This window comes from Trachypithecus francoisi, unplaced genomic scaffold, assembly GCF_009764315.1.
Source record: "Trachypithecus francoisi isolate TF-2019V2 unplaced genomic scaffold, Tfra_2.0 Contig01579, whole genome shotgun sequence".
Taxonomy (NCBI): domain Eukaryota; kingdom Metazoa; phylum Chordata; class Mammalia; order Primates; family Cercopithecidae; genus Trachypithecus; species Trachypithecus francoisi.
In genome coordinates this window covers 27,963,892-27,976,373 of record NW_022681442.1, presented here as the reverse complement: position 1 = coordinate 27,976,373, position 12,482 = coordinate 27,963,892, and the positions used below count along the sequence as shown (strand labels likewise).

The 12,482-nt window shown below is 51.9% G+C and overlaps 1 protein-coding gene across 5 annotated transcripts in view; it reads right to left on the bottom strand.

The window, feature by feature from the left end:
* Window positions 1-235: 235 nt before the first annotated feature.
* SH3PXD2A (SH3 and PX domains 2A) overlaps window positions 236-12,482 on the bottom strand; it is a 261,353-nt gene continuing 249,106 nt past the window's right edge. For all 5 annotated transcript variants that reach the window (XM_033183812.1, XM_033183820.1, XM_033183827.1 and 2 more), the window contains 2 exons: window positions 11,920-12,039; window positions 236-9,929 (listed from right to left, as the gene is read on the bottom strand). In XM_033183812.1, coding sequence (XP_033039703.1) covers window positions 7,956-9,929; window positions 11,920-12,039 — 2,094 coding nt within the window. In that variant the 3' untranslated portion in view covers window positions 236-7,955. The remainder of the gene's footprint in view (window positions 9,930-11,919; window positions 12,040-12,482) is intronic.

The following is a 12,482-nucleotide window of genomic DNA, read 5'->3' as shown; positions in this document are numbered from 1 at the left end:
AGTGACCTATGATCATGCTACTGCACTCCAGCCTGGGTGACAGCATGAGACCCTGTTAAAAAAAAAAGAAAGCGAGAGCTTACCTACCTGCCTGCCCCCACCCTCCAGTGTCCTTTCTTTCAGAGGGCCCTGGGATCCTGGAGTCCACCTTGCAATTTGAGATAATGGGACATTTGCTATTCAGCTGGATGGGTTTTTTTTTGGTGACAGGGAGAATTAAGAGGTGATTCTGTTTGGTTAAAAAGGCCCAAAACTTTATTTAGTTTTCAGGGAAATATAAGATGCATGTAAACATAAACAAAATACAAAACAAAACCCAAATCTTAGTCTAGAAGCATGCCAAGACAGAGCATTTTCTGCAGACCAAAGAGTCCTGTCAAAGTGATAAGGGACACCTGGAAAGTGGCAGGCCAAGGGGCTGGTCCCTTCCCCAAGAGCACTGCATTTTTGTGATGAGATTAAAAACAAACCAACTCCACTATTAAAAATGTTAGAAACATGGAGATAGTTTAGCACCACCATTGATTCTGGAAATATTTCAGCACTCAAATTGACTGCACTGAGTTTAATGTCCTTTCTCCAGTTTCTCTGCTGAGGAGGAAAGAAGGAAAACCTGGAAGAAGGGCTCCTCCTGACCCCACAGAGCCCACTAAGAGCTGGGAGGGGAATTCCATGAGGAATTCTCCAAGGTTCTGGAGTTCCAGAGATGTCCACCAGTCCCCACCCAGCCGTGCAGTCCATATGCTCACGCTTCAGGGATTACTGAAGTCTGCCTTGCCCCGGAATCACTTCCTGCAGGCCTCTGAGTACCTGGCCGGGAAACCCATTTCCCATCCTGTGTCCTGGATTTAAAGAAAACCTGTTGCAGATAATGAGTTGTAAATTCAAGAAGGGTGGCTGTTTTGCTGTTCTCTCTGCAGTAAACTCATATGGGGAGTGTGCCTTGGTTATAAGGCACTGCAAAATGGCAGGGTATATCCATGGATGAATGTTCATCATACCCAGTCTAATTCATACCAGGTGGCAGGCTCAGCAAACTGAACCACCACAGGTGTCAGAGATACTTGAGAATGACTGGTACCAACAGGATGACAAAGGAGGTTGCCTTCCTCCCAGATGTGCCCAATGGAGTCTGAACCCGGGTTCTAATTTGTGGAGGTGGGTCCCTACTGTATGACCCATTGTGGTCACTGGTCTTTGAGCTATACAACTTGAGAGGCTAGCTTTGGATTGGACCGTCAAAGGGAAGTGGGCAAAACCAGCTGAGAAACCGGGAGCTGGATGCATATATTCTGGAATCAGGGCCTGCAAACTCAAAGATTGGTTTGTGGCTGGTGACTTCCCCTCTCTGCTAAGTAAATCAGTGACCATTCATTGAGAACCGATGGGGACCCAGCATGTGGCCCAATGAGTGGCAGTTTTTTTTCTAGCCAGCTTCTGTGGCCAAATTTAGAGGATTTTCCAACCTGCTGTGGCTGGACCCTTGGGTGTTGAATCACTAAATTCCGTTTCTACCTGCTCTTTTCTTCCTGAAACACTCAGAACTGACTTCTTCCTTCTTTCTAATCAACAAAGACAAAACTCCAGACCCCTTTTCAGCCTTCACACAACTTTTCTTTCTAGAAGACATCCTCTTTTGGAAGCCGCCTTTCCTAGTGAAGGGCAGTAGGCCCCAGCTACCCCAAACATGCACACGCTCTTCTTATCAACGTGCCTCTCACTTGCCTCTAACATGCTCGAGCCTTCCTTTTGCTCTAAATAATTCTTCCTCCCTCCTTCCCTTTTTCTCTTTCACCTCTTGAGGTTTAGCTTATTGGCCAGGATGGAACTGGGAGCAAGGCAGGGACCTTCAGTGCAGGGGACCCCATTCTCTAAAGCCACTGAGTTCTAGGACTGCAGTAGGAGAGGGTGTTGATTGTCAAGGTTAATTGCAAACTTGAGATTTTAAAAAGACAGGATTGGGGAATGGGGATTGCGTGCTAATCCCAACCTTATAGACAGGCTGGGATCAAGGCCTTGGAAGGTAGAGCCCTCCACCCAGTCTGTAAGCACCAGTGTGCCCACCTTATGGCCTGGGGACCCAGGTTTGCAGGAGAGAAGTTAACAGTGGGGCTGTTTTCCCCAAAGCTGTGGGTCACACTCCTGTCTTCTCACTGGCTCTGATCATGCACCTTGGGAACCACAGAGACATGAGACTGCACCAAACAGGGATGATGATTTAGCCAGAAACTCATGAAGGTCTAGCAGAGCCCTCCATACTTCCCAGAAGTGTTCAGTCTGGCCCTGCAGTTGGGACTACACTTATATGCACCTGCAGGTCTTGTTGGGTGCACCAAGAGCAAGGTCTCACCCTGACCACCTGACCCACCCTCTGAAACAAGGATGAAGGGACTGGAAGCTTTTATTTATAAGGGGCTTCTCATACCCATGGCATGACTGAAAGGTGGGAGTCAGCCTGCTGGATGACACATCTGTAGGGGGTGGCCTAACTGAACCAACCCAGTGTTTCTATACCCAGTGGCATCTCTTTTGCACATCTTCATTTTGGAGCCTGGGATGACTGCCTAGGCCGCTTATGCTAGACCTGTTAATGCCAGTGTGAAATTTCCAACTAAATATTTAATAAAATAATTACAAAAAGAAAAAAAAAAAAAGACACATTGCACTCTCCAGCCAAAATGATGTGTGTGAATGACACACACACTTGCTGCCAGAAGCTGTGAGTCCCTTGGGACCTGCCCATTGCCAAGGACTTGTTCAATGGAGACAGCTTTGCCTGGTTTTTTTTTTCTCTAACCCCATGTTATTTAGTTCAAGTGGGATGTTACCAACACTTGCGTACACACACATGCACTCGTACACCACACGCACACACACACGCACACATTCTCAACACATGGCCCTCAAAAAAGTGAGGGAATCTTAATTATTTAGCAATGTGGACAGTTCTCTTCCCAGAGAGCTCTGCATTGAGATTCTCAAAGACTGAATATCTAGATGGATATAAGCCAAGGGAGAGTCCCGCACAGGGCACAGTCCCACTCCGGGGCACAGAGATCCGTGTCTGTGCAGAAATTCACCAAATGGGGGTTGGAGCAGCAAGCATACAGTACTGGAGGTGGAGGGAACAAGCCACAGGGACGTCCCTGTCACCTTGAGGGCAGAGCTCTGAGGCTCAAACCCAGAGGAAACTTCCCATTCTGCTGCTTTCTCTACCGGTGCTGAGGAAGGAGGCCAGATTGGTACTTGTGGGAAGTTCTGTCTGCAGAGAAACTTGAATAGACCCCCGACTTCCTGGAGCAGAATTTGTACGGACTGTCTGGGTGCGGAGCACAGGCAGGGCTCACTCCTCAGGCTGAAGTCGCTGAGATGAATGGACAGCCCAGGCTGCCCATTGGTGTCTCACTAGGGTGTGCACGGTCAAGTTTCTCACATTCCCCCCAAGATTTGGTGACTTCTAGGCTTCCTGCCTAGAAACTGAACTGAGGGCACCCAGTTTTAGAAAGATTCAAACATACACCAGAAGGATCACAGCCCAAACATCAGGACACTGAGGTGGGAGCGGGCTGCTGGGAGTCATTTTTAGGCCAGGTCTGAGCAGCTGGCTGCACCACAACAGAAATCAAAACAAGGAACAGTTCCTGAGGGCCTGACTCTGCTCCAGGGACTGGGGCCCCAGAGGTCAAGGGCCCCATGCCTGAATCCCTTTCTGCTGGGTGGATCTGGCAGGGACCCCTATCATCTTCCCAAGGAAGGGGGAGAGGAGAACGCTACAAGATCAAACTCCACCAACCCACCCACCTGTTCCACAGCTAGGATTCCTTCAGCAGCCCGCTCCCTGCCTCTCGCTGCCTGAGCACCACTGGTATTCCCTCCATTGTCCCCAATGAGCCCTGGCATCCATCTTGGTAATATTGCACTCTTCCTGTCTCTCAGATTGTTTCCATTTTTGATTGAGAATGCAAGGTATTTGGAGGGGGTAGGGGAAGTGAGTAACCTTAAAGAAATAATATATTAGTTAAATACAATAACAGGAAAAATAGGGGTTATTTTTTTCTTTTTCCCCTTAAAAACAAAAACTACCAAACCAAGGTCTAAACTTAAATAGTCCTATACCTATTCTGCAAACACTAGTAATAGGAAAATAATGCCTGACTGAAATTCCCTTGTCTTTTTTCCTTAGATGATAAAAGTAGTAACATGCCTTGCTGAGGAAAGCAATGGATATAAATGCCTGTAAAATATGCTGCTCTAACATCTGAAAGTGATTACAATGATTCTATATAATGCCTTCGTCAAGATGGAAAATCAAGGAGGAAGAAAGAGAAACCTTTGGGGCCAGGCTGGGGGTAGACGGGGCTGAGGCCTGGCAAGACAGCCGGTCTACAGCCACTGGATGCAGGGGAACCCACAGGGCGTGGAGCACACCTGCTGCTCAGGGTTGCCCCTTTCCAGCTCTCTCTCACTGCCCCCAAAGTCCCATGGCCTGGTAAGAACAGTGAGGAGGAGAGAGGCCACACAGCCAGGCCTGCTGTCACAAAGAGGGATGAGGTGGGGGGAGATGACGTTTTTTCCCCCTGAAATACAAGGAAAAGGTCTTGAAATGGAAAGGAAAACAAAGCACCAAATGCTGCATCTTCAGGCATTATAGGAACCTCAATAATGACCTCAGAAGGGCTCATTATGGTTAAAGTTGCAGTATACAGCAATACAGTGTCATTTCACATTTTCAATCGCAAGTCATGGGAAACTAGGTTTGGACACTGCGGAGATTTTGTTTTTCTTTTTCCTTTTTTAGTCCGATCTGGTTTTCCTCCAGATGGGTCAGAGCCCTAGGCCCCCTCCCTCCTCTGCCTGCTGCCGGCAGTATCCTTCAGCATCACAAAGCAGCTCAGTAGCTCTAGGGAAAGGCCCTCTTGCCCTGGCTAGGGCTAGGAGTCCAGGGGCACAAGGCCTGGTATCCCCTGGCCATGTCTGAGAAGGACTGGCATGCACCCTTCTTGCTTCAAGTATTAATATTCTCTTTGGGTTTGCAGCGTTTATGCTGTGAGTTAGGGGGTGAGGGGGCGAGGTGCGAAGACTGGGGCACGGCAATCCCTGTTCACTGCCCAAATCTACATGCTGTCACCAGGTGGCAGCATTCCCCACTTTTCTTGGATGCCTGAGTAACTCCCAGCCATCCTTGGGGCTGGATGTCACAATGTAAACATGACCACACAATAAACTATAATGGCGGTGAAGAGGAGCACGGAATTAATGTAGTGGGGAGATCTGCCATTCACTAGCTGTGGGATTTTGGAAAAGTCATTTCCTGTCCTTGGGCCGCAGTAACAGGAAGGGATGGGAGAGTGACCTCTGAGGTCTCTTTCAGTTCTGCCTTTTAATGACTATCACTTACAGCACTGGGGATCAAGGAGAGGAGGTCCTTGGGGAGCTGGATGTGGGGGGCAGTGCAGGTGGTGGGGAAGGGCAGGAAAGGCAGGCTCTGGGGAGCACTGTGGTCCAGTCCAACTGAGATGCTCTGTGCTTGGCAGACACGCTCTGCACTCCCTCCTGGCCTGGCTGGCGCACTAGTGACTGAACTGGCTCAGTGCAGACATCTGAGGAGCGAGGCTGCAGGGCCCTCCCCCTGGAAGATAGCTACATTGAAGGTTCTTTACCTGACAGTCACTCTACTTTTAAATTTTATTTTAAATAGTCATAAATTATTTTTTCTCTTAATAAATATGTGCTGTTTAAAAATGAGAAAAGTATATACTGCATCTTTAAGTCATGCACTTTGCTCTCTGGGTTTTTTCCATTCTACCTTATTTAAAGTGCATTAATTAAAAAATAATGAACCACTTCTTTATCATTATTGTTCAAATAAGTACAAATAATATTAATATGAAGACACTAAACACTACCATTAGTACTGCAATCTAGCAGATTAACTCAACATCCTGCTCTATTTAATACTGTCCAGCAGAAGAAAATAACTAATTTCAATTTTAAACAAACTCACAAAACAAAAGGAAACAAAACAATCTCACCACAGGCCTTCAACAAAGAACACGAGCCATTTGCTCTAGCTGCCAGGTATCAGTGTATGGCGAAGGACAGGGGCTTGGGGTTGCCTAGGCAAGGCCTCTGGGATGGGGTGTGGTAGGGTAGGGGTGGGGGTGGGTTTTGAAGGCACTGAGACGCTGGGTCCCATGCTGCCCTGCCTGGGTGGGGGGTAGGGTGAGGGAGGGCCTTTCTGCCTCTATAGAAAACACGAACCCCCAGTCCAGGGACCCTGGCAGCTGAATCGGTGGCTGTGAGGCCCGATCTGTCCAAAATCAAAGGCACGTGTGGAAATCCACTCCCAGCGAAGGAGGAGTCCTTGGGGGAAGCCGGCTAGGCTTCTGGAGGGTCCCCGCTGAAATGTCAACAATTGAAAAAAACAACCCAAAGGTGACAGAGGACCTGCAGGGAACTTTATTCTCTTACTTCTGTCTTCACTGGGGCATTGCCCCTCGGGAAGACCAGGTTGGCTCCTGGCACAGGGATCCTCCATCTTCTTGGGCACCTGTGGCATTGCCAGCAGGCCAGAGCCGGTGGCTGGCAGTGCTGGCTCCAGTCTGACCCAAGGGGCCAGCCGGGTCCCCTCTGCCCATAGTGGGGGCAATGGCTGCTTCTCCACACTTCATACGTAAGGCTTCCAGCCCTGCCCAGCTGGGGAACACATGCAGAATGGCGGTCACCCAGCAGACTGGGAGCTGCCTTCTCTCCAAAAGTCTGGCTCCTGAACACCCTCTTCCTTCCTGGGGAGGGTTTTTGCCCCTCTCAGGTTGTGTAGGAACCAGAAGAACAGTTTCTCTGCTTCATCATGTCTGCAACCTGGGGCTTGCCTAGCCCCCAATTTTTCTGGCAGGCGCCAAGCTCCAGCACAGTCCACACAGTGGAAACCAAATGAAACAACTTTGGCTTGTGGAGGGGGAAGAATGTGAAACCAAAACAAAAGCAAAATCACCCGCCCACAAGATACAACAGAAACCCCATCCACTACCCATCCCCTTCCCGTGTGAGGCCGACCACCCAGGCCCCCAAACAACCCCTAAAATAAGACGCAAACCAAAGGCCTGACACATAAGCCCCAAATCAACAAACCTCTCCCGAAACATGCAAAGGAACTGCCCGCCCGGAAATACCCAAAATAGTCTGTGCAGATTATGAAGAGACCGGTGGCTTCGCCCACCCTCTCTGTAAACTCTGGTACTGTGTCCTCCATGGGGTGCCCCGCAGAGAGCGGGCTCTCTTCTCAAGGCCAAGACAGTGACAGCTATGGAAGATGGTCCTTGCTGGCACCTGGGAACTGCTTTTTCTTCAACTAACAGTGACAGTGGCCTGGCCCAGGAGCAGGCTTGAACTCACAAGACACCCCCAAGCCCCAAAGCCAGTGGTGGCTTCTAATGTACCCACCTGTGGTATGCAGTGGCAATGCCTGGGAAACCAGCGCAGTTCACAGATACAGCTTAGGACAATAGCAGGGCTACCTGGAGTGGCAAGAGGCCAGCAACCAAAACTGGGCCAAGCAGGGGCAAGACACTGGAGGCCCCCATGACCACGTCTTTTGCAGATCTGTAGCAAAGGCACAACTGGGGTCTCCCACACGGCCTGTCCCAAATGGCATGTAATCCATTGGTGAAGTCCCCGTGGTGCACAGGGGATCTCAGCTTTCTTGGCCCTGGGGCCCAGGCCTGGGACTCCCTGGTCCATTCCCTTACTTACTCAGTGTGTGCACCCCCATCCCCTACTTTCCAGCTGTGGGATGGCTTGGACGGGGGGCATCTTTGAGGTCACCCATTCTGCAGGGTTGAATGTTGTCCACCCCCCACCCCTCCCGTTTTTTCCTTTCCCTTTTGTTCGTCTCGCCGCTCATCCAGTGGGCGGCCAGAGAGGCACACTGAGGCTGCAAGAACCCAGGCCCTCTGCTAGTTCTTTTTCTCAAGGTAGTTGGAAGGCACCCAGCCTTTGAAGGGCTTCACACCATCCAGGATCTGGCAGTACCACCAGCCATTAGGGTTCCTCTCCAGAACCTCCATGGACACTCCCTCCTGGAAGCCTGCTGTCTCCTCATCCCCCTCGTAGTCCGCGATAGAGACATACACGTCTTTGAGGTTATTGTGGATGAACTGAGACTTCTCAATGGGCTTGGGGCGCACGGGGGACACGGGGATGCCGTTGCGCTGGGCGGGCAGCAGGGGTGAGTCTGAACCCTGGCTGGCGGCCCGTTCGGCCAGGCGGCCCTTGGCCTCAGCAGCAGCGGAGCGAGCAGTGCTAAAGGAGGAGTTCCGTCGGACACCTCGGAGGCCATCAGTGGCCGTGAGTGACTCATTCCTCCGCAGGGCGCAGGACAGGTTGTTGTCCTTGGGTGGCGGGGACACAAACACCGACTGGGGCCTAACCGCCACCTGCCGCACCCCATTCCTCATCTTCACTGTTGGAGTGCCTGAGGTCTTGCCGAAGCCCCCGGGAGGTTTGGAGGGGATGGGGGGTGTGGCCTTCTTGCTCTGGTTGACGGTGTTCAGCGCTTGGACGTGCCTCTCGATCTTCTCCAGGCTGTCTGACTTGCCTTCGTTCTGCCTGCCCTTGGCGGGCACTGCGTCCGGCTCTTTGCCAGAGGGGTCAGGTTGCTCGTTCTCATCTAGCACCAAATAGTGGGAAGGAGCCCAGCCCTCCAGCTCCCCAAACCTCACGTACCACCACCCGCTCTCCTGCTTCTCTAGCACCTGCACCTCCACGCCCGCGGGGAAGCTGATCTCTGAGTCCTGGACCTTCTGGTAGGCACTGCATGTCATGTATGAGGTGGCTGGCCCTTCCCATTCCTTCTTGGTGGGACACGGGGGAGTGGTGGCCGGGAGGGTGATGAGGTCAGATGAGCCTCGCCTAGACCCCTCACCGGGAGCCTCGGAGGCCGTCTGCGGGGGTAGCTCTGAATCCTCACTCTTGGAGCCCTTGAGCCCTCCGCGGAGCTGGCCCGTGGGTCTCAGCTGGCGCCGTAAAGTGCTGATGTCCATCTTCTCTTGGCTCTGTGACTCTGCTCGGTTCAGGAATGGCTTGGGCCGGACCGATGGCTTGGCCCGGGCACAGGAGGTCAGCCCAGCATTCGCATCAGCATCCTTCTTTGCCCTGACCTTGGGAGTGCCGCGGATGCCTGCGTCCGAAGCAGAGCGGGGCTTCAGGTCGCCGCTGGTTTTGGACAAGGAAGAGGAGGAGGAGGAAGAGGAGGAGCAGCAAGTGGTGTTGATGGTGATGGATGAGGAAAAGGAGGCTGAGGAGTGGTTCTTCCCCAGTTCTGCCTGGGCATTCTTCTCTGCCTTGAGCTTTAGGAGTGATGATGACTTGGGGGAGCCTGATTTGGGGGAGTTTTTCCTGGCCAGGGACAGCGAGGAGCTGCCTGGGGAGTCGCTGTCCCCGGAGGAGCCTCTGGCTGACAGGGTGTCCTCTGCATATGGCCGGAAGCCCTCATTTTCATAGATGGTCTCCTCTTCCAGGGCCACATCCTCAGAAGACTCACCCACCTTGAAGCGGGCCCGCTGCAGAGAAGAGGCCGGCGAGGGCCGGTGGGGCTGGGCAGGCCGCCTCTCCCCTGAGGCTCTGTCCTCCACGGGCTCCTCGCTCAGCTCGGGCTCTGAGTCAAAGCCGAATGCAGGGATGTCATACTCAGGCTCCTCATACTTGAGCTTCCGTGGGGAGTCCTGGCTCTCACTGGCCCCCGTAGGGCCCTCCTCAGCCTCCTTGGGCTTGCTGGGGGGCGCTGGCGGGGGCACCTTGGGCCGGGTCAGCGTGCTTGTGCGGCGGCTCAGGTTGGGCTTCTTGCGCTTATCGATGTATGATGCGGGGGCCCAGCCCTCCTTCTCACCGATCTGCACGTACCACCAGCCGCCTGAGTTCTTATCAATGACCTGGGGGACGAGTGCAGACAAGCCAGTGATTTGGGAGCATCTGGGACCCGATGACATCCCAAGGTAGGAGTATCATACTTTGGCTCGGGGATAAATTATCTCCATTATACAGATAATAAACCGAGCCACTGAATAAGTGGCCCAAGACCCAACATAGTAAATAATGCACCAGAATTCAAACCTAGGTCTCTGTCATCTCATGATTGGTGGGTTCCCGCTTGCCAAGTTCCCTCCCTGGTCCTCCACGTCTGTGTTAACAGCCGGGTTAAGCTGGCCCACTCCTCCTCCCCATAAACTGCACTGTTCCCAGTCCCTACCCTGCCAGTAGACTAAGGACACGTATGAAGAAAACACTGCCTTTCTGCTGCCCCTTCCCTCCTCATACCCTCGATGTTGCTAGGTCCTCCCTTGGAGGTCCTTGAAAGGGTCTCTAGGGTCAGAAGAGAATGGGAAGATGCAGATGAAGTGACCTGGGAGTTACAGGCCCGAGGCCAGAGCCTCTCTGCAGAGCCTCTCCCCAGGGTCCATCCCCTGTGGCTATTTTACTGGAATCCCACTGAAATCCCACTAGCTGAAGAGATTTCTTTGGGTTGAATGGTTTCCTGTAGGAAGGGCAGGGGGCTTTCAGTCATTTCCATGTTAGTATAAACTGGTTTAAGGAGCTTCTTCCATAACTTTGGAGATCAACCAATGGCCAAAAGTGTGGCTGCTGGTTGTGCTGGGGTCCATTTGGACTGGGGAACGTAAAGGGCAGATAATTGGGGATGGTGGGACACTCCTGGAGGAAAAGGTCCTGGGGTGGGGAAGGGGTAGTGTGAAAACACTGGCAACTTGGGAAGAGGGCCAAGGACGGAGGGAAAGGTGGAGAATGCAAAGGTAAGAAGAGACCAGTTCTCTTCATCCCCCACCAAAAGAGAAAGATTTTCTCCTTCTTTGGGTCCCACATTCTGTCCTTCATCCTGCCCCAGCCCCGTACTTACAGTTCAAGCACAGGGGGCTCTTGAGCCTGACAGTTCTGCCACATTGTGCTCTTTACAGATTCCTGGAAATCTCAGCACCGAGAGAATGATTTTTCTTCGAAATTTAGTTCCAAGTTCCAGGCATGTGATTTAAAACATTCACACTGGAAATGTCACCGCTTTAGAGGCAGAGACTTCCCAATGAATCTGACAGGTTCACTTGTATTAGATGGAGTTAACTCAATGACTACACAAAGCCACTGAGAGAACTGACTGAGTTACAGCTCTTCTCTGCTGCTGGGAATGCCATGCTAAGCCCCAGCCACAAAACAGAGTGGCATGAATGCTGGAAGACAGGCTGCGGGGAGCGTCCCAGGATCTATCACCCCATTTTGCAGAGAGAAATGCTTAAAGTTGGGGGTGGCAGATGGGAGAAGTGACTGCATCAAAGGCCAAGGGTCATGTGGTGTGGACTTGGCCAGAGCCCAGGTCCCCAGTATCTCAGTCTACCTGCCTGGTCCACATCCTCCTAACAACACTTCCCAATGGTGGGTACTGCAGGATACTGGCCCGAGGTGTTCCTGGGAGAGAAAGCTTGTGGGACGGGCAATGCTGCCTGTTCTAGACCCTTGTAGATGACACTCCCAGTGACATTCTTGTATCCTAGGCTCTGGGAAGCCCTGCAATTAAAACAACAAATGGGTTGGATTTTGTTTAATCCACTGTCCTGCAAGCTCATTTGACCACAGAAGCCCTTTGTTTCAAGGCCCCCTGTCACAAGCTCCTGCACACGCTCTGGGAAATGTTGCTGTGAGACAAGCCCTATGAGCTCAGGGTGGAGCGTGAGAGCTGGATCTAGTCCAGGCCGTGGCACTGGCCAGCGCCAGGCAGATGCTCGTCTTTGTGGGGCTCGTTTCTGTACCTTTCCTGCCTGCCCTTCAGGAATCTTACTAGCAAGGCCTAAAATGGGAAATGCAGTAGGTCTTCCACCATGATGAGTAAAACCCTCGGCCTCATGGCCCGAGGCTTACCTCTGCCTTCTGTCCACCTCGAAAGCTGATGCCATCAGAAATGCACGACTGGAATTCAGCAATGGTGTAGTACTCCACCTCAACAGAAGGGGGCTCTGGTGGCTTTGGCAGTTGGAACCCCTAAGGTTAAGGAACACACAGTGGGCAAAACCCGCCCAAATCAGAAGAGTAACATGGCCAGGGGTTGGTCCCCACTCAGTCCCAGCGGGTGTGGATGGCTCTTTACACCAGCTGGACAGCAGCTGGCCTGAGTACGTATCTATCACCGGAGTCTCAGGGTATATATCGCCAGGGGACTGTTCTGATGAGGCTTTCTAATAATACTCAGGATTCATGGGAGACTTGTCTGAGCTATCAAAATGCTCACATTACTATTACTACTATCATCATCATCATCATCATCATCATCATCATCATTACTCTGAGATAGGTGTCTTGCTTTGGGACCCAGGCTACAGTGCAGTGGAGTAATCAGAGCTCACTGCAGCCTCCGTCTCCTGGGCTCAAGTGATCCTCCCACCTCAGCCTCCCCAGTAGCTGGGACTACAGGCACACACCACCAC